The following is a 21,826-nucleotide window of genomic DNA, read 5'->3' on the forward strand; positions in this document are numbered from 1 at the left end:
GGCCGCCGCCCCCAGCCGCACGCCCCGCGCCCGCCCCCGCCGCACCCAGGCCGCGCTCGCCCGGCGAAGCGGAGGGCCGCGGCGCCGAGGGGCTGCTGCGGCGATCGGGCTCGGGCTACGACGGCAGCACCAGCTGGAAGGCGGCCTTGGAGGGTAAGCGCGGAGCGGTCCTCCGTCCCCCAGCCCGGGACCCGGAGGCGGGTCAGAGTCACCTTGGCGGGTCTCCCGGAGGGGAGCGCGGGGAGCGCGACTCTGGAACCCGGAGGATTGATTTTAGGGCCATAGGGTGCCACCTAGGACGGGGGAGGAGGATGTAACTGGGGACCACTGTAGTGACAGCCTGGACCCTGCCTCTGCAGCTCACTCACACTTTGTCCTTGGGAGCAGGTTTCATGCTCTGAGCCCCAGTTTCCTCGTGAGTGAAGGCGACAGTTACTGTCTGGCACTCGCCTGATGGGCATGTTGAGAGCGTGGCTTGAATCTGTAGCAGTGGAAATGCTTTGGGCAAAGTGACAAAAGCTGTAGACCCCAGAGATGGTGCCGGTGCCCTGTGAGAAGGGGGTGGGGGGTCACCTGGTGGTGATGGTGCTGCGTGGGGAGGGGAGAGGTAGAGAGTGTGCTGGAGGCTCTTCCTTGTAAGATCATGGGTCTTGCCTACCCCTTCCAGTCTGACGGGCTCAGGGAGTGACCCCTGGTGGGTCAAAGGGGCAGTAAGCAAAGTGGAAAATAGATTTCAAGTTCGTGAGTTCTTTTAGGAAACTTTGTGGGCACTGGTGGTGTGTGGGGTGGAAGATGCTGGAGTTGGCAAGAGAGAGGCGGGCCCTCTGGACTTCTCATACTCCCGACACCCCCAGTCCAAAGGCTGGGGACCTGGGCGGCATTCACTAGGGAAGCCCAGTCTAATCACCCAACCCATAGGGAAGGAGTATCAGGAAAAGAGGGCTTCCTGGAGTAGGTGACCTCTTAGGAGAGGTGGAGAGGAGAAGAAAGGGTGCACCAGGCTCAAGGAGTGACAAGTGCAGGGGCCAAGTGGCCAGAGCTCCCCTGTCCCTTGTCGGGAACTGAACTCCAGAATACCAGGATGGGGGGAGGGGTGAGAAGAGATGAGTCTGGAGGGCCCAGACGGTGAGTGGCCACCCAGGCCTTGCCCAAGAGTTGGGACTTTGTCTGAAGAAGCCATTGAGAGGTTTTAAGCCTAGAATGAGACAGTAGGTTTGCCCTTGGAAAGGTGGTTGTGGCCCAGAGGGGTCAAACCAAGGCCAGGTCAGGGAGGACGCATGGGCAGTGGTCAGGGGAGGGACATAACCAGCACCTGCCAGGACAGGTGCCTTGCCGAGGGGAGAAAAGTGGGGACAGTAATGTCAGCCTTTGGCCCAACGGCTGGTGGGCCGGGGGATGTGGACTGTCTGTGCAGACTCCAGAGGGAGAGTTGGATGCCTGCATGGTGATTTGGGACAAAGGAGGCAAAGATGTTGTGTCTTCAAGTAGAAGAGCTCTGGGCTGAGAAGAGTTGAGTTAAATAAAGGTGGACAAACGCCTCTCTTTGGTGGGCATCTCCGAGTGCACTCTTGGACTTGCCCGTCACCCCCTGCATCTCTCCTGCGCAGGTTACTTCTTGAAGTTGCTCACTCCTCTTGCCTGTATGCTCACTCCTCTTGCCTGTATGTCTTCATTTGTAAGCATTTCTGCAAAGTCTGCCCTAACCTAACTCTAACTCCCCGATGGTTAGGGCCGCTCCAGGGGTGGTGTGGCCTCGTTCAAAGCCTCGGGCTTGCTGGTTCCTGTTCTCCCTCCCGCCCAGACCAGAAAGGACAGGCCCTTTCTGCTTCCTACTCCCAGCTGAGGCTGGGCGACCACTTGTGAGTTACGCTGAAGAAGCAGCCGCACAGCGGGCAGGGAAGTGGCCCAGCAGCTCTCTCGGGACACGGGGTCTTCCAGCCCCTGTGGAGCCTAGCCCACTCCATGCTTAGTGCCGGCTTGGGGCCCAGCCTTGTCTCACCTGCCCTGGCATGGCTCCCTACCCTGCCTGGCTCTGTGTCTCATGCCATCTCTGGCCCCTGCCCTCCTGCCCCCTGTCCTCCCAGAAGCAGCTCCACCCTTGATGCTTGTGGCCCTTGGGAGCCCATGGACTTTTTCCACAGGAGTTTTAGGATCTGGAATCTGAGTCCCTGCCAGGGGCTTCCCCTTTGCCGCTGGTCCCCTGAGGGTCTCCTGGGGGTTCCCTGGGTGTCCCCGTCTCCTGTCAGTGGAGGGGAGCTGTGGGCCCAGGGCTGATGCTGTCCAGGGTGCTGCCGTGTGGGCCCAGCACTGTCTTTGCCCTGGTCTCCCACATTCCCTCACTCTTCCTTCCCTTCCACAAACGTTTATGGAATGCCCACACTGTCCAGGCACAGCTGTTGGTTCTGGGAGCATCCCTGCCCTAGCAGAAATCATGGGACAGGGGCTGGGGCAGCCTGGCGAGATACAAAGAGCACAGAGTCTGGAGTCAGGTAAGCCTGTGCCAGGTCCTTCCGCCGCCACGGGCTGGCAGGTTTCCGAACTTGTTTGAGCTCATTTTCCTCCTCTGCCTAGCTAGATAGTTATTTCTGCCTCTCAGTGCTACGCAGACGAAGGCGCTGGCATGTGGGCTGTGTGTAGGGGACTCCTCTCCCCAGCCACCTGGACTCGGCGCCCTGCAGCCCTGGTGGGGAACTCAGTTGAAATCCTTTGACTGCTGGTCTGCCTACCTTGAGTCTACTCCCTGCTAGACTGGAGTCCACATAGTGAGCCCAGTCCGCGAACACTGAGAAACACCGTGATCAGGGGAGGGGTCTGCCAGGTCTGGGGATCACAGGGTTTTGCAGCCCCTGCTTAGCCAAGCACCCATCTTGAGAGAAAAGGGAGACTTCTTGACTTGACCGAGCTGATACTCAGGGGGCCTGTGCTCCTTCCTTACCATGCGCCCGACATTTATTAAGCACCTGCTGTGTGCTGGATGGGTGCTGGGGACTTTCCCAATGCTGTCTCATTTAATCCTCACATCTACCCTTGCAAGGGCTTGGCGAGCATTCTATTTATTTTATAGATGAGGACACAGGCTCAGAGAGGCTAAGCGTCTTGCCCAAGGACACGTGTTGGTTGCTGACACATGAAACCCCCCCATCGGGTTTGCCACAAGGGTTCTCTGACGTGAAAGCTCTTACACTGTCCTGTGCTGACCAAAGACATCGGGCTTGGTGAGACGAATGGGGGAGAATCAAATCGTGCTTATGATGCTTGTGGCTCTCCTCCCCACGCTCCTCAGACAGCTCTGCCACCTCCAGCACAGACATTTTTCTTCTTCCCAGCTTAGGTGAAAAGGGAACTTCTTCAATCATAAAGCTGGGATTAGAGCCCAGGTCTTTAAGACTTTCCTTAGATGAACAATCAGCTTTATAAATAGAAAGCCAAACAGAAGTTTTCCTGACCAAGTCTTCCTGCCCGTGGATATGCACCTTTCCTTCCACCCCCCTGTCTCGGGAGGAGCCTCGAAAAGGTGACCCAGCGCTCTGGCCCGGGTTCTGGAAAGACTGGAGGTGATGTGAGATGGGAATATTTCTGGCATTGGGCTCAGGAGCCGGTGGGGGCGGGGGGGAAGGGGCCGGGGGGGGGGGGGGGGGGCCAGAGTGAGTCTGCGTCTCTCAGGCTATAGATTTTTCAGTGCTCACTGATTCTGAATTTTTAATGTTGAAAGTTTCTTGATTAGGCCTAAACCCGCAACTTCCTGGTCAAAACCACACACATGCATTTAGCAAAGCCTCTTAAAAATTTAAAAATTACCAAACTCTACATTTGATCATTTTGAGCAGTCAAGATTGTGCTCGCCAGCCTGTGGCCCTGACGACTTGGAGACGTCAGCTGTGAGTCTGGTTTGGGCCGTGGTGTGAGGGTGATGGCAGATTTGTCTGGGCTTGGAAGCCAGATCTTTTCAGTGGTTCTTTCTAACGTTAGGCTAAATCGTATACCTTTATAAACATATGTGAACTGCCCCCTCAAACTCCATCTAACACGGGCCATTGCGTGGAGGAGGGATTGTTGAGTTAGATGTTGCTATGGCTTGCATTGTGTCCCCCCGAGAGATGTGTTGAAGTCCTAACCCCTAGTACCTCGGAATGTGACCTTATTTGGAAATACGCCGTTGCAGATGTCATTAGTTAAGATGGGGGCATACTGGAGTAGGGTGGACCCTAATCCAATATGACTGATCTTTGTAAGTACACATGTGCATGAAGACAGAGACACACAGGGAGGAGGCCACCTGACAGTGAAGGCAGAGATGGGAGTGATGCAGCGGCAGCCAAGGAGCGCCAGAGATGATCAGCAAACCACGGAAGCTAGGACGAAGCAAGGCAGGATTCTGCTACAGGTTCCAGAGAGAGTGCGGCCATGCTGACACCTTGATTATGGACTTCTGGTCTCCAGAACTGTGAGACAATAAATTTCTAGTGCTTTAAGCCGCCTGTTTCGTGGCACTTTGTTATGTCAACCCTAGGAAACTAATACCACATTGTTTTGCTCAGCCCCACAGCCGTCCTCCATGAGGGCAGACAGTGAACAATGAATGGGACTCCCTAGCCTATCCTTTCTCTGTGCACAGTTCAGCAGCCAGAGCAGTAATCCCCAAGGAAGAATGAAGAGGCTCCTCGGCTCTGGTGATGTTGGAGACACATGCACAGATTCCCCTTTCCCCAGAGGGCCATCCACATGGCCTTTCCTAGAAACTCAGTTGAGTTTAAGGCTGACCAAGGCCACTGTCATTCAGTGTAGCTAAGTTCCCCTCGTGTTCTGGTACCAGTGGGTGCTCTGTTGCATGCAAGGCAGTGCCTGAGCCCGTGTAGGGCCTCCAAAGACAGAAGAGCACAGCCCTTACCCAAGAGGAGCCTGTGGGCTGCTCATCAGCGTCCTGATGGTAATTGCTGATGTTGAAGTAGACCTTATCATGCCAGGCACTGTTCTAAGTACTGCACATTGAATTCTCATAAAATTCTAAGAGGCAGATAGTATTGTTACTTCATTTTAAAGATGAGGAAAATGAAATAAAATAGAAGCTAAGGAATTAGCCATGCAAAAGTTATTCAGTCATCTAGAAAGTGGCAGAGCTGGGATTTGAACCCAGGCAAAGTGGTTTAAGACAGTATACTCATATCCTCAATGCACAAAGGGTTACAGGGCCGTGTTGTAGAAGAGGATTGAGAGGCGTGTAAAGGGAGAGGAGGGATATGTACAGCGTGCTGGCCGCAGGCAGCCGTCATGCAGCTCAAGGGGGATCCCTTACGGGACAAACTGCCACTGAGGACAGCAGAGCAGACACAGAAAGACCCCAGGTCTCGAGGACACGTGTGAGCCTCTGCTCTTACCATACCTGGAGTGCCCTGCCTCTGGACTCCTGGTCACTCGCCAGCATAGACCTTGCTCATAGGAAGGACTCCAAAATGTTTGCTGGACTTGCAGGTAAAGATGGCAGACTGAGTGCATGCATTTGTTCTCTTTCCCTTCTGAAGCCTACTAATACAATAGTAAAGGGGTTTTTAAGAGGCCACAAGGACAAGAACAGGAGAGGAGACAGTAGCAATAAAATTGAGAGCTAGGGAGCAAAAGTGAGTGGTAACTGATTCCACAGGCCCGAGAAAGTTCAGAAAGCAGAGGAGCAACCCGAGCTACACGTAGGACCCCCAAAACACAGAGATGGGGGCACCAGTCATCAGGGCAGTGAGTGAAGATGGTGCTGAAAACAGGAGGCTTGGTTGAACCTCCTGGTTGAACCAGGTTCAACCTGGTTGAACATTGCTTTCGAAAGGATTTAGATCTCCAGATCCTCCTCCTGTTCTCTACAGCTTCTTCCCAGCCCTGGCAGGGAGCCTGAGGTGAAATCTCATGAGAGAGGGTCTCTTGACACCAACACATTTGAGAGCAAGCAATTAAGGTGACGTTCACATACTGAAAGCTGAGGATGGCCTCTCATCCTCTTCTCCTGGCCAATCCTACACCCTCCAGTAGGGAAAACAGAAGAGCCTTCTCCAGGGACTCTGACCCACCCAAGAGGAAAAACCCAAGGAGGTCAACATACAGAGAGCCTTGAGGATCAGCCCAGCCAGATCACTTTGCTGTGACCCCCACAGTCAACAAGCCCCTCCATGTCTCAGAGACTCCTGTGAACTCTTTAGTCCTCCTGCCTTAATCATAAACAAATAACCAAGAATCTCCAGACATCAGAGCAAAGTCTTTAACATGCAAACTAGAGACCAAAACAAATGAAGAAAAAAAGTGCAATTTGGAGGAAACAGAGATTATCCAGCGAAGAATAAACTTTCCACCCACCTCTCCTCATTCCCCTCCCCCAACAAACTATCAGTAATATCCTCAGAGAGATGAGAGTAAGGATTGCATCATTAAAGTAAGAAAAGGATGCTTTAAGAGGAGGTATTCAGAGAACAGTAGCAACAAAACCAAAAAAACCTTAGAAATTAAAAATAATTGCAGAAATGAAAAATTCAGTAGAAGGATAGGAAGGTAAAGTTGAAAAAAATCTTCCAGGAAATAGAGCAAAAAAGGCAAAGAGATAGTGGGTAAGGGAGAGGAAGAGAAAAACCAGAAACTTGGAGCACCAATCCAAGAGGTCCAACATTTGAAGAACGTGACCTCCAGAAAGACGACAGGGAAAATAGATGAGAGGAAACCATCAATGATACAATTAAAGAAAATGTCCTGGAACTGAAGGACATGAGCTTCCAGATGGAAAGGGCCCATTGACTGCCTGCTCTCGTGGATGAAACAGACTCAGACCAAGGCATGGCATGCATGATCAAATTTGAGAAGACTGCATGATGAAGAAAAGATCCTAAAAGCTTCCAGAGGGGAAAAAAATAAACAGTTGATCGTTAAGAGGATCGTGGATCAGAATTGCTCTACAATTTTCAAAAGCAACACTGGAGCTAGAAGACAATTAAGTAATGCCTTCAAAATTTTGAAGGAGAATTATTTCCAACCTGTAGTTCTCAGGCCTCTGAGTTCACAACTCCAGGGCACACCATTCACTGCTGAGCACAATGAGGAAAGTTCTTTAACATGGAAGCCAGAGACCAAAACAAATGAACAGAAACAAAGCACTTTGGGATGGATAGGACTATCCAGGGAGGAATAAACTTTCTGCCTCTTGGAGGTTTGTGCAGTGCTGTGGTCCTGGTCTACCCTTTCTCACACAGCCATTGGAAAGATGTGCTCCACCAAAACAAGGGAGTAAACCAAGAAAGAGGAAGACGTGGGCTGGAAGGAGCAGGAGAGCCAGCACAGGAGAGAGGCAGAGAGATCCTCAGGCTGCTCGTGAAGGGAGGTCCCAGGGTGGCCACTGGGCTTAGACAGCAAAGTCAGATCGGAGCCTCTCAGGTGGTTCTGGGGGCATTTCTTTGAGAAGGTTGTTAGAGACTGAATGTTTGTGTCCCCCCAAATTCATATGTTGAAGCCTTAACCCCCAATGTGATAGTATGAGGAGGTGGGGCCTCTGGGAGATAATTAGGTTTAGATGAAGTCATGAGGGTGGGGCCCCGTAATGGGATTAGCGCCCTTCTAAGAACACAAAGAGACTCCAGAGCTTCCTCTCTTTGCCACGTGAAGACATGTGGAGAAGGCGGCCGTCTGCAAGCCAGGAAAAGGGCCCTCACCAAGAACAGAACCTGCCAGCACCTTGATCTTGAACTTTCCAGCCTCCAGACCCTTGAGAAATAATTGGCTTTTTAAAGCCACACAGTCTATGATGTTTCGTTATAGAAGCCCGAGCTGACTAGGACAAAGGCGAAAGAGAATTCCCGATATTGTCTCATCATCTTAGAAGAGTTTGGGGGTTGAAATAATAACAAGCACATGGAAGTCTAAACAAAGGAAAAAGAAGACCATGATTAACTACAGGGAGACAAGACGTGTAGAACTGAAGATCATACTATACTGCGAGGCTTCGCTGGGAGTAGCGTTTACATTGTCATAAGACTAACCCGCATTGTCAATCTAACCCATCTCTGGTTTGAGAGGGCAGGAAGTGTGTGAGAGGTCGTGGTGGGAAGGTACTGCAGAGCGAATTAAACCCATCCTTACAGTGGGAAGTCAATAAATGATATCTTAAATGGAAAAGTCAAGAAGTCTTGACATACACATGACATTTAGAGATTTGGAGGCAAATACCCAAAGAATTGGCTAAAAGAATTGAAAGTGGTTGCTTCCTGGAAGGGGCGATGTTTTTTGTTTGTTTGTTTGATGAGGCCTTGTAGAATTTCTCAACTTTAGATCTGTGCTTTTCTGATCCTTGATGAAGGACCAGGTTTCTTTTCCCAATCCTTGCAAAGTAGAATACAAATGAATTCCTAGAAACATGTTCGTGCACTTGGATGTCATGGCAGTGTTAAACTGCTATAAAAGTTTCTGGATACTTCCTCTCCATTCTGATACGTACCTCATCATGGATGAGTAACATTTTACAGACCAGCACTCGTCTGTGTAGGTGCCACTTTCGTCAATGCTCACACTTAACTTTGGTTTCAAAAAAAGACTTAAAAAAGGGAGTTTTCACTATGAAGATGAGTATAATAAAAAAAAATAGAAGCTAAAAAGTGTTGGCGAGGTGCTGGAGAAATTAGAACACTTGAGTGCTGGCACTGCTGGTGGGGTGTAAAATGGTGCAACTGCTGTGGAAAACAGTTTGGTGCTGCCTCAAAAACTTGAACCTAGATTTACCATATGATCCAGCAATCCTGCTCCAAGGTATATACCCAAAGGAAGTGAAAACAGAGGCTCAAACAGATATTTGTGCGCCAATGTTCATAGTAGCATTATTCACAATAGCCAAAAGGTGGACACAACCCTGTGTCAATCAACAAATGAATGGATAAGCAAAATGTGTATGTTCATACCATGGAATATTATTAAGCCATAAAAAAGAAATTCTGATATATGCTACAACATGGATAAACCTTGAAAACATTGTATTAAGTGAAATGAGTCAGACATGAAAGGACAAATATTCTATGATTCCACTTAGATGAAATATCTAGAATAGGCAAATTCATAGAGATGGAAAGTAGATTAGAAGTTACCAGGGGCTGGGGGGAGGCGAGAATGGGAGTTAATGTTTAATTGGTACAGAGTTTCTATTTGGGGTGATGAAAAAGTTTTGCAAATGGACAGTGCGGATGGTTGTACCACATTGTGAATGTAATTAATGCCACTAACTGTACACTTAAAAATGGTTCAAATGGCAACTTTTATGTATATTTTATAACAATAAAAAAAACTTTAAAAGACTGTATGTCTAAAGTCCAATGGTTCTTTCATTAAATATAAAATAAAAATTTTAAGTGGTAACAAAAAATAAAAATAAAAAAAGGAGAAGCCAGAGGCTGGGAAAGGGTTTGTGGAGAGGATGGATGGTGTCGAGGTGGCAGGATTTTGAGCCGTAGCAGTGGAGGAGAAGAATTTTGGGAGCAAAGACCCGGCACAGGGCGGCGTGAGGCGGACTGGGTTGTTTCAAGAAGTCTGTGTGACTGAAACCGGGCACCAGGTAGAGAGGCAGCAGGAGATTAAAGATCGGAAAGCTCTGACAGCCACAGACGGGGTTCAGGTGCGTGGCCCCGGAGGGAGGGTTTTTAAGCAGAAGAATCACAGAATCAGAACTGTGTCCTAGAACAGTGACTCGCAGACTTCTGTGTGCTTCAGGATCACCTGGAGGGCTTGCTAAAACAGACCACCCGCAGAGTTTCTCACTATGAAGCCTTGGGGCTGGCAGTTGGGATTGGCTGTGGGGTGGGTGGCTGGGAATTGAACCGCTTTCTCTTCTCCTCAGACACCACCACACGTCTCCTGCTGGGGGCCATCGCCGTCCTTCTGTTCGCCATCCTGGTGGTGATGAGCATCTTGGGTGAGCATGGATGTCAGAACACACGCAATTCAGTTTATACACACCTTGTCTAAAGCACGTCTAATTAGGAAAGAAAAGTTCCAGACATACCATGAATTCTGTGGAGGATAAAGTAAATAGAAAATAGAGTGTTAATTCGAGATGATGGCATTTTAGCCTAAAATAATATATTCACACATCAGCTATACACGTCCCTTTTACTAAGCCGTGCAGGGAAAGTGGAGATGTCCTGTAGGCACTATTGCATAAATATGCTGCGAGAACGCAGAACAAACCTGAGGGGGCTGGTTAGGCAGGCACTGCTTCTTGGAGGAGATGATTTGGGGATAAGGGCCTTTAAAGATCACATTCATTCATTCAACAAACATTTACTGAGCCCTGCTGTGTGTTATGCCCAGGGCTAAGTGCTAGGGATTTAAAAAAGAAAAAGATGAGTGTGATATCATCTTCCCCGTCCAGTTATAGAGGTATTGCTGCTCTAGGGCGTCCCAGAGCAGGAAACGTGTGCTAAACCCTGAAGAATGAATAGGGCTTTCCTGGAGACCAGGAGATGGAGGGAACAGAACATCCCGAGGGTGGAAGAGGCCTGAGAAACACAGAGTGGTGTGTGGGACTGAAAAGGTTGAAAGAATAAAAAAGGAGGAAACTGCCACTAAGGACAGGCGAGGCTACGTGACCAGGGAGTTCGGCTGCCTTTAATGGATTCGAGTCAAAGACTGTCGTGCGTTCTGAAGGGTTGAGTTCAGTGGCTCTGTCTTTAATCTTTGAGAAGCGCCTTAATAAGACCAGGAGTGGGCACCTCAAAATGGGAGAAAAGTCCACTGACAGCATGAGTCCCTACCATCCCGCCTGGAGGGCGTGCATGATGAGCAGCGAGCTTGAGTGTTTAGAAAGGAATATATTGACCGCTGGCGCCAGCTGGGATTCACTCAGAATAATTACCACAAATTAATCAGTTTTCTTTTGTCTTGTTGCTAGGTTGGGAGGTCAGGGCCGTGTGTAAAATAGCATGTTGTGGTTTCAGTAGAGTACAACAGAGTCTCTTCAGAGATCCTCGTGGAAAAGCAGTCGAAATGTAGCCACACCACGGTCAATACTCCTGCGTGGCCCTGCCGCTCACTGAGCGGAGTTGCTGGAGTGTCGATTAATTAATTGGTGTCGGTGTGGCTGTGGGTCCCAAGGGCTGGAGTACCATGGGTCCACTCTTGGCTCTGTCCTGGCCTACATTTTAATCAATCACTTGTATGAACACAAATGGAATTTGTAGGTGATGCCATCCAAAGAGGGGTGCTTCACATGACAGATGAAAAAAAAAATCAAAATTAAAATGTATCTTTAAAATCTCAAACGAGTCAATGTGCACAAGATAAATGTGGAAGAAATAAATCTAAGATGCTGCCTTTGGATTTGAAAAGTGATTTACACGTGATCTGGACACTGGAGAGACTGGACCTGGAAACAGATCATGTGAAAACAGTTGAAGAGTATGGCTTCATTCCTTTTGGCAAGGAGGCCCTTTGGGAATCTGATGGAAGCTCCGGGCTTCCTTCCCAGAAGAGTGCGTGTATGCACGTACGCACAGATTCTTTTCACTGAAACAGTCTGCGGAGCGGAAGGCCTGTAGCACCTGGGAGGCAGCATGGTGATCACTGTTGCTGCTGGGGGGGACGCATCTGACGTGTTCTATTTGTTCTGGTGGTGCTGTTTTCGGGGTGATGTGGGCACACTGCAGTGAGCCAGGCAGGATGGAGACGGCTCTGGAGAGCATGCCCTGCCAGGAATTGTGGAAGAGATGGTGCCTGGATGAGGGGAGTCTGGTGTCCTTCAAGTAGGCGGTAGACGTGGACTGAGTATGCTCTGGATTGCTCTGGAGGCATATCCTGGTCACAGGAAGGCAGGCTGGGGCTCAAAATTGAAAAAGAACTTTCCAGCAGTTCAGAGGTGGAACAGGCTGCCTTGTTAGCTAATGAGGGTGTAGCCAATGAGAGTGGGCCCATCGAGCCTGCCATCGTTCCCACCCTGGCTCGAGAGATAGGATGCATGGCCTCCAGGTCCCTTCCAAATCTGAGTTTCTGGGGTTCCACACCTTGGGACGTTTGCAGAAAGAGAGGAGATCTTAACCCAGAGGGTACCCTGCTGTCACTTCCCTTCATGGTGCTACCTCTGCCCGCCTCCCAGATTCCTCCTCCTTATTCATTTAGTCGCCAGCCTTTCATCTCCTGGGCACTGTGAGGGGTGCTCACCTGAGCCACATGAGCTGTGTCGCTGAAGGGCACCAAAGTCGAGGCAGGTGGAGAGAGCGGTGGGGAGCAGCGTGCGATTCTTCAGGGCCAGGTGGGGCCAGGCATGCTGGCGGATGCTGAGCCCCGTCTCTCTTCCCCGCAGCTTCCAAGGGCTGTATCAAGTGCGAGGCGCCCTGCCCGGAGGACTGGCTGCTCTATGGGAGGAAATGCTACTTCTTTTCTGAGGAACCGAGAGACTGGAACACGGGCAGGCAGTACTGCCACACCCACGAGGCCGCACTGGCTGTGATTCAGAGCCAGAAGGAGCTGGTGAGTGCTGGAGTCGGGGGGACCTTAGGGGAGAGGGGTGCCTCAAGGATGTGGTGTCCCCATGACGTGTTACCGGAGCACGCACAGCCACTGCCCAGCCTGGGGTGTGCAGGTGAGCCCCGTGGGGTCTGAGCGGGTTCACGAGTGGCTCTTGTTTCCACTGCTGTAGTCAAGGCCAGCTGTGTCGATCCAAGGCTGGCGTGCTGAGCTCAGCTCAGTGTTGTGAAGGGCGAGCATTACAAATTGTAAATGCCTTTGTTGATCATAAAAACACATTGGCATCTTCTACTAGTCCAAATCAGGGCATGATCTCTCATGTAATGCCCCAAACAGTTTTAGCAATAGAAATGTGAAAGAAAGGCAAGTCATGAGTCAAGTGGCCATTGTGGATTTTGAGGGTAACAGTGATGTGACAATTCAAAATAGCAGATAATCTAAAAATCAATTCTGTTTGTCTCTGATACACAATGTGATAAGCCCCTGCTGCAGAGAAAGGCCCAGAAGTATGCAGGTAGAAGGACAACCAGTCTGAGCATTGAGATATGTCCCAGATAATCCATCAAGTAGAAAATCAGGAATGCTGGCATGCTGGGCTGCTAAGCTAGGAAGACAGCCGTGTTCCTGGCTTCCTGGCCCAGTGTGCATGTCCCAGAGCTGGGTTCCCTACAGGCTGTTGCAGGCAGCTGCTGGGAGGTCACTGTCAGTTCAGGGTCCTCTCTGACCCCAGCTTCTCACCCTTGGCATGCAGTGAAGGGTGCCCCTCTTGGCGTCTGTACGTTGTGGGAGCCAATCTTCCGAGCTGGGGGTCAGTCTTAGGATGTGTGAGCAATCGGGAGACTGCGTCTAACTCTGAGGTTTCTTTCTTCCTTGGTGCAGGAATTCATGTTCAAGTTCACACGGAGGGAGCCCTGGATTGGCCTGCGCAGAGTTGGGGACGAATTCCACTGGGTCAATGGGGACCCGTTTGACCCGGACACGTGAGCTGAGGCTTCATCTTCTGGCCACTGAGCTTAGACTGGGGAAGGCCTGGCCCCCCGGACACAACCTCCCGAGGGAAAACCACTTGGTTTTGTGCTGCTAGAGCTACAAACCTGTAGGTTCAGTGGTGTGACATAGAGACCCATTCATGACGATGCCTGTACCTCTCTCTCCCATGAGGTCCTGCCTGGTTTGGTGGCTCTGCTTCATGTAGTCATCAGAGGTTCCTGCTGCCAGGGCCCAGGCTCTTTCCATCTTGTGACTCCCCTGTCCATGCAGCAGCTCGTCTGCGTGGCTCAGTGTGGCTCAGAAGAAGGGGAGGCTGTGTCCTGGACATCCTTCTGTGTTGGCCAGAACTTAGCCACTTGACCACACCTGGCTGCAAGGGAGGGTGGGAGATGGGGCCTTTATCCTGCACAACCATGTGCCACCTAAACATTATTACCACGGAAGAAAGGGGATCTGAGCCCTGGGCACTACGAGCATGCTCTGAGACGACACCTCTTGGGGGTGTTGGTATGTGCAGTGGTGGTGTTATTTGTGTGGCCCAAGTGGTATGGAAATGAGCATGGGATGGGGTGGTGAGTGTGTGATGCCAGGGACGGGTTTGTGTTGTGGGGTGATGGTGGTGGTAATCATGGGTGGTGGGGTATATGGCTGTGGCAGTAGGGGTGGTGATAGTGTGTGTGTAGGGGGGCAGCCTAGGTTTAGGAAATGCAAGGAAGTGCAGACAGGGGAACAAGGACCTCAGCTTCTAGCCGAGACCCTAAGGCTGGAGGGATAGGCCCTGAGGAGGCGGGCGGAGGTACAGCTGTTGACCTGATGATGATGATGCGTGGGTGTCCTCAAGGTAGGAGAAGCAGAAGGGCACCCAAGACCCCCAGCCCTCCTCCGTGGCCAGAGGCTGTCCATCAGCTGCCCTCCCATCTGAGGCTGGCTTAGGGCCGTGTCAGTCCCCGCAGCCTGCAGGGGGTGATGGCCTCTGGAGAGCTCCTTCCCTTCTCCTTTCCCTGTCTCCTCTCTGCATCTTGCACCTCTCTTTGTCCTCTTTCCCTTTCCTGCCACCATCCCAGATCTGTTCTTAGAGCAGTTGGAGAAGTCTTGCACTTTCTGCCCTCTTCTATGCCTTCTGGAACTTCTTGCTCCCAGAGCCTGGGAGAGCCCTAGAGGCCGGGGTTCCCAGAGTGCTGACCACCTGGTGACCACCTTGGGGCCACGTTTCCCTGACACTGAGGTGGCCTCGCCCCTGCACTTCCCCAAGGTCCTTCTGACACCTTCTCTTGTGAGACCCCCAGTTCAGGCCTTGGCAGGGGACTCACATCAGGGTGACCAAATGAGGTTAACAAGAAATCTTGAGACTGGAAAGGGATGATTTTAGGCAGGGAGAACACCCCCCCACCCCCCAAGCCCAGTTCTAGGAATGATTCCTGGGCAGGCGACAGAGCTCAGGTGTTAAACATCGGGTTATTCGGGTTCTCCCCTAGCCGGTGAGGTCATTGAATTCCACTCATCTCTACCGAGCTCTTCCTTCTAAACACTGTGCGCTGAGGGGAGCCAAGATGAGAGAGGCCTGGAGCCCACTGTTCAGGAGCTGCCCGCCTCGGGGGCTGGAGGAGACAGACAGACACAGGCCCCCAGGAGGCTGTGATGAGTGGTGCCTGACAGCGCAGGCAGGGTGCTGCAGGGAGGGAAGGTGGGCAGAGGGTGGTTCTGACCTGGGTACTGGGCTCATGGGACGAGTGAGCTGACCCTGGAAGGATGTGGCAGCGCAGGGTTTGTCCAGAAAGTGTCCATGGGCATCCTCAGGGTGGCTGGAGCATGGGGCACGGAGGAGGGAGGCAGCGAGAGGCCGTGCTAGAAGGGTCTGTCGGGGCTGAATGTCCTGGAAGCTGGCTCCAGAGGGAGGGTCAGGTCCCAGGGCCTCTGGCCACCCAGTGATGGGCTGTGTATACAGGTCGTGAGTGCCTGGTCTTTTCTCTCCCGGCCACAGATTCCCCATCTCGGGCCCGGGGGAGTGTGTCTTCGTGGAGCCCACCCGGCTGGTGTCGACGGAGTGTCTGATGACTCGGCCCTGGGTGTGCAGCAAGATGGCCTACACCTGAGGTGGGTCAGGCCGGAGGCGGCCTCCAGCCGGTCCGAGACCTGCCTGCATCAGGCTCCTCTCCCAGGCGGAGCAGTGAGGGCGTTGGCCTCCTCCCTGAGCCCCTCTCCCTGGCCCCAGAGCCCTGGTTCCTGGTCTCCTTGGCCCCAGGCAGGTCCTGTGGCTCAGCAGTCAAATCCCACATGCTCAGTAGTGTAGGCACCTGTGCTCCAAGCGTGTGCACACACACACACACACACACACACGCATGCAAGTGCATGCGCACAGTCCCCTCTCAAGGCAGAGTCCACCCTTAGTCACCCCAACAAGTCCCTCCCTGGCCCCGCCCTGGAACAGTCCTTCCTCATGTGGCCCTGGTGCTTTGAGGAAGGATGGGGGCGGACGTGGATTGCACTAGTGACCGCACAGACAGGCCCCCTTCCCAGCCCTTTCCCTCCTGGCCACTGGTGAGGCGGGGAGGGATGCTCCCCCTCACCTGGCCCCCTGCATCCACCCTCTTTGCCTTGCCTGGGGTTTTCAGACAGGCCCCTGCTGTGTCCATGGTGCTGTTGTGTTGGTCACTGATGGAATAAAGAGGTGACTGGCCTCCAGAGAAGTCTGCTGCCATTTCTTTCAAGGTTGTGGCTCGGGGGAGGGGTGGCGGCAGGTCCCTGGAGGCCTGTCTCTGGAGGGGCACCACCAAGACGCGCTAGTGTGGCAGGCGGCAGTGTGTAGGAACGGAGGACAAAAACACGTTCTGTGGCCTAAGGGCACCATTTAATTTTGCTTGGCCGCTGAGTTATTCTGAGATGTCTGAGGCCATCTGGCTCCCTCATTACTATCCAACTCAGTATGGCAACATTTATCTACACCTACCACGTGCCAGACACCACGCCAGGCATGGGGAGCAACAGCTTTATCCCCCAAGGAGCACACAGGGAGCCGAGGAAACAGCTTGGAGAGCATCAGAACATTCTGGAACACAGGAGAGGGATGGTGTATTCTACCTTAGGGGAGGATGGGGTGAAGTGAGCAGGAGGATTAGCCATGGAGAGGAGATGATGTTCATGGGGCCCCATAAGAGTTTGTGCACGTCCTATGGCCCCGTCCTCTCCCCCTTGGTTGGCCTGGGGAGGAAGTAGGGGACTGGCGGTTCCCTAGGACCTTGAGAGGCTCCAAGTGCCACCTCCTCCAACACACACACACTTGGGGCCCCAGAGCAGCTGCAGTGGGGCCTGGGTCCTCCCAGTCTCCTCTCGTGTCCCCGGCTGGGTGAGATACAGGCGGCCAGCCTGGGAGCTGCGCATGTGAATATGGGTCCTGGCCCATTTTCAGAAACTAGCTCAGAGGGAAACCAGGTCCTGCTCTGGTCTGCTCAGTCCTTTTAGTGTCGGTTTTCAGACTAAACTGTCAACTTGGTTTTGTTGACCTTTCTGCAGGCTTTCCAGACATTTAGTAAAATACGGATATTTTATGGTTTCATATGTTGTCTTTATTGGGAAGCAGTGGGGAACCGGCGCGTACGGTGAGGAAGTGAAGGGAATCCAGCGTGGTGGTGGCGGGCCTCTAGGGGGTGGCAGGGAGCCCACTGCCTTCCAGCACCTGTGGGGAAGTGCGTTGAGGGGCTGAGGAGTGAGGGAGTGGTCAGCGGCTGCCGCCGCAGTTTGTGGTGGGGGTGTCTCTCACTCACACATGTTCTCTGTCAGGCACAGGCCGGTGGTTCTCACCAGCGTCTTCCCCTCAGAGACAGTGAGGCTCAAAAGCCTTAGCTCGCTGCTTTCCCTGTGGTACCTCATTTAATTCTCGCAGAAATGCCCGAGGCAGGTAGTGCTGCTGCAGGCGATGGAATTGTACCATGGCAGGGACCCCAGGGCCATGAGGATGGTAGGGCCGGGCCTAGGGCTCCGAACTGTGCTCTCGTCCTGCGCTGTGGGTTCCCGTGGGGAGAACCCAGCCATGAGGTGGGCTGGGAAGTGTGAGAGGGCAGGGAACGAGCCATGAGCCATTCGGATCTTATTTCTTCTCTGTTGGTCCAAGCCTGCTGCCTGAAGCTTTCAAGGCACACTGGCAAATAAGCTCTCGTGACCTCGGGTTTGCCCTGGGAACACACAACAATCCTAAATCAGTTTCGTTCAGCTAAAGGAGCCCTGACTCAGGGTCACCAGTGTTTGCAGAGTTTTTCTATCTGGTTCCCACCAAGGAAGGAAACACAAGACAGAAACAAAACAAAACGCTGGAACGTCAGACTTCAGAAATGTAGAAAATCCTTCCAAAGGTTATAAACCAGCCAAGCACCCCACCCGCCTACATGGGCTGACCGGGGCCCTGGTTGCTGGGTGGCAGTGCCCTGTGCTGTGCTCCAGGCGGCCACAGGGGCCAGCACTGACAGCGAGCACCCCCTGTTTCTGACCCGTGGAGCCCGTGTCTGCCTCGGCGGAGGGCCCGAGGGCCTATGCGTGCCCAAGCCCCATTCCTCAGCCCCTTTGGAAGTTATTCCCTTTCTGAGGTGACTCCTATGGGGTTGAGGGTGTGCTCAGCTTGGGGCCTGGGCTGCAGCTCCGTGGGCGGATTTGAACCCAGCCCCAGTCCCGTCCTGGGTGTAACCCCTGGAGCGCGCAGGTGCCTGCGGAAGGCCGGAACACGCACACCGGCCACCTTCAGACATCCTTTGCAAAGAGGCAGGATGGCAGGGGAGACTTTGTAGGAGGGCTCGCTGGGTGGTAGCATTTGGCACTGTGCTGGTGGGTTGAATGGTGTTTGCTTGTCAGTCCCCCACAACCCTGCAAGGTTGGCATTGTCGCCCGTTCTCACAGATGAGGAAACTGGCTCAGAGAGGCTAAGGGACTTGCTCCATGTTACACAGCTAGGAGGTGGTGGAGGCAGGATTTGAACCCAGACGCACCCTGACGGGGCCCTTGGGAAGCCACCTGTGTGGCAGGTGTGTCCCCTGCCCAGCCAGCCAGCTCTAAGGCCAGCTCTGGGGGGTGGTGGTGGGGGGGCAGTTTGTGGGTGCCAACGATGGAGAAGAGGCTGCCCTAAGGAAGGGACGTCGGGTGCCCACAGGCGGTTCCTTTTCTGGACGCTTTTGTCTTCTTCCTATGATTTTTCACACGAATTACCCATAAAGCGTGAGTAATGACTTCTTCTCTCCCTTCCAGGCCCAGCTCGAGCCTCCTGGGATGCCTTCCAGCTGCAGCCCTCAGTGACACTCCTTTTCCCGTGGCCTCTAGCACTTAGGACTAGCCTCTCACATGGCCCGAGTCTGTGTGGCCTTGTCGTCTGTGCCTCCTCCCCTCAGGTCATCTGACCGCTCCTGTCATCTGATTATAAGCCCCTGGATAGCAGGGATTGTGTGTTGATGGCGTCTTTGTAGCACACAGAGCACGTGCTCAAAACACTGTTGTAGGTGACAGTAAGATTGCCCCCAGCATCCTCTCTGAACTGTTTGCTGTGGCAGGAGAGAGCAGTGGCTGGCCCTCCTCAGAAGGCTTGTCTTTTTGGTTTTGGTGGGTGTGACGATTTTAGAGGCGCGGCAAAGCTGAATGCTTTCCTTTGTGTTGCTTCCATTACCTGAGCTCCCTCACAGTCCCCAAGCAGCTGGGTGTGCAGGGGCGATGGGGTCGAGCTGCCTCAGCCTCCCCAGTGTCCTTCGCACCGTGCGTAGAGCCAGCCGATGGGGAGATGGCTGTGAGTGGACACCAGCCCCGGGAGGGTCTCCGGCAGGGACTGGGGTTGGTGCTGAAGATTCTGTGACCACTGGGATAATCACGCTCACGTCACTGCCTCTCTGTGAAAGATGAGCTGGCTTTCAGAAATGCCCGCCTTCTGCCCCGAGCTCACCCCAGGAGAGGCGAGCACAGGAGGCAACTGCCTCTTTCCTCTGCCTGGTCTGTAGCGAGCCCCACACTGTGAGATTCAAACTCAGGGCCGCTGGAAAACCTCCTGCCACGCCCACTGGAGAGCCCACCTCTCTGACAAGGCAGCCTGCAATGGACACATGCGAGGCCTGGCTCCGAAGACCTACCTGAGTCTAGTCTGCGGCTAGCTCTACCAACACACAGTCGTGTAGCTCAGGCCACTGTGCTAAACCTCTGTGGCCCCCGGCTTCACCTCCATAAAGTAGAAATCATGTCTGCCCTGTCTGCCTCCCGGGGTTTTGAGAAGTGTAGGTGTTAGAATTTCAGGGATTAGAAATTGCCCCATTCTCACTATCATGAGGCTCAGAGAGGTTAAATAACATATCCAAGGTCACACAGCTTGTGGCAGAGCTAGAATTGAGGTCTTGTGGCTCTCCCATTCCTTGTTGCACATCTCATGCTTTGTTCATTTGTTTGCTTGTCTGCCGTCCATGCAGCAGTGGAAGCTCCTAGGGGGCAGGGATCTGTTCTCGTTGTACTCCTTTGTTTCTCTAGCGCCTGGTACATACAGAAGGTGCTCAATAAATGTGTGTTGAACTAAACTGATCTTGACTCCTAGTTCAAGTGCTCTTTCCTCTACACCATGCTGTCTCTGACCCCGGAAACCTGCATGTCCAGTTCGGCTGCCCACAAAGTATGAGAACTGGCCGATTTCCAGAGAAAAGATACGCAAGATGTTCCGCCGCATGGCGTCACCCGTTCGGGTCTTCCAGTCTAGAGCACAGAATCCATTTGAGCAAATACATACACATCTAAGACAAAATTGGAAGAACAAGAACAATGAACACGAATTAAGAGCTTAGTAGGGCCAGACACTGAGCTAAGCATTTCACACGTGAAGTAAGTGCTTACTAAAAAAATTATCATCTTCTTTAACTTTATGCTGTAAGTTGAGTAGGGTGTTGGTCAGAGTGTGCTGGCTTCTGTAATAATGCCCAAATTTCAGAGGCTTAACAAAGTAGAGATCTCTTTCTGCTCACGCCACAGACAAACGCAGGTCCGTGACGGGGAACAGCTTTGCTCCATCCAGGGCCTTTGAATGTGGGGTCCACACAGGACATATTTCAGGCAATGTGTAGATAGGACTGACGTGCACCAAGACTTTTTCCTTTCCTTTCCTTCTGGGCACCTGGAAGGATCGTATTGCCCCGTCTCTTTGAAGTTAGGTATCCGGTGATTTGCTTTAATCAAGAAAAAGTGACACACGTCATCTCCAGGTGGAAGCATTTAAGGACCAATGCACACATCTCCATATTTTCCCTCCCCTCGAATCGTGATTTGTCGATTGATGGCACCCTGGAGTGTGGGGGACAGGCTCTCTGGGGAGTTGTCTGAATTGGCAGCAAACCGTGTACGTGAGCAATAATCCTCGGAGACTGAGTCTCCTGTGGTCAGAGCATGTCTTACTCCAGCCGTGGAGGGGGCACACATCACCTCTGCCCACAGGCCGTTGGCTGGGCCGGTCGTGCAGGGCTGAGAAACACAGGCTGCTGTATGCCGGTGTGCACTGAGATCCTGCGAGTTATTCACCAACGTCGGAAAGTTCTCTGCCTTTTCTCTCTTTAAACATTTCTCCTGCCTGAATCTCTTTTTCTCGCCTTCCAGGCAGGACTCCCATTAAGGCTGGTTGACGTTGTCACACAGGTCTCTAGTGCTCAATTTTTATTTATTTTTATCAATTCTCCAAAAAAACCTCCTGGGACTTTGACTGGGGTTGTACTGAATCTGCAAAGCTATTTGAGGAGCTCTGTCATTTTAACAGTTTGACTGTTCCAATCAATGAATGAGGTAGATCTCTCCATTTAAGTTTTTAAAAATGTCATCAACAGTTTACAAGTTTTAAGGGTAGAGTTTTTGTATATATTTTGTTAAGTTTATCCTTAAATATTTTTAATTTTCATGCTACTACGGATGATATAATTTGTAAATTTCATATTCCAACTCTTTGTTACTAGTATAAAGAAATGGGATAGAGGGGCGAGCCCCGTGGCCGAGTGGTTAAGTTCGTGTACTCCGCTGCAGCGGCCCAGGGTTTCACTGGTTCGGATCCCAGGCACGGACCTGGCACCGCTCATCAGGCCATGCTGAAGCGGCATCCTACCTGCCACAACCAGAAGGACCTACAGCTATGTACTGGGGGGCTTTGTGGAGAAGAAGAAGAAGAAAAAAGAAGTGGGATAGATTTTTGCACACTGACCTTTCACCCTGGAGTCTTGCCAGACTGACTTGTTGGCTCTAGTAGACTTTTTGGTATACTGGTTAGGGTTTTTAATTGCATGCTTAGCTAGTGTTTTACTGAAGCATAACGTGGGCCTTCATCTTTCCAGTTCCTGAAATCAATTTCCTTGCTTCTCTGTCCAGCTGCTACGTCACTGTCATA

General features: G+C 52.1%; 1 protein-coding gene across 1 annotated transcript; it reads left to right on the forward strand.

Annotated features, from left to right (window-relative positions):
* Positions 1-2: 2 nt before the first annotated feature.
* CLEC2L (C-type lectin domain family 2 member L) lies at positions 3-19,970 on the forward strand (the record flags this gene model as incomplete). The annotated part of the gene is made up of 6 exons (XM_046668953.1): positions 3-153; positions 9,845-9,919; positions 12,305-12,471; positions 13,348-13,448; positions 15,440-15,552; positions 18,688-19,970. Coding segments are annotated over 5 exons (606 nt in total), but the record flags the coding sequence as incomplete, so codon positions are not given.
* Positions 19,971-21,826: the final 1,856 nt, after the last annotated feature.

The sequence above is a fragment of the Equus quagga genome, chromosome 8, assembly GCF_021613505.1.
Source record: "Equus quagga isolate Etosha38 chromosome 8, UCLA_HA_Equagga_1.0, whole genome shotgun sequence".
Classification (NCBI taxonomy): domain Eukaryota; kingdom Metazoa; phylum Chordata; class Mammalia; order Perissodactyla; family Equidae; genus Equus; species Equus quagga.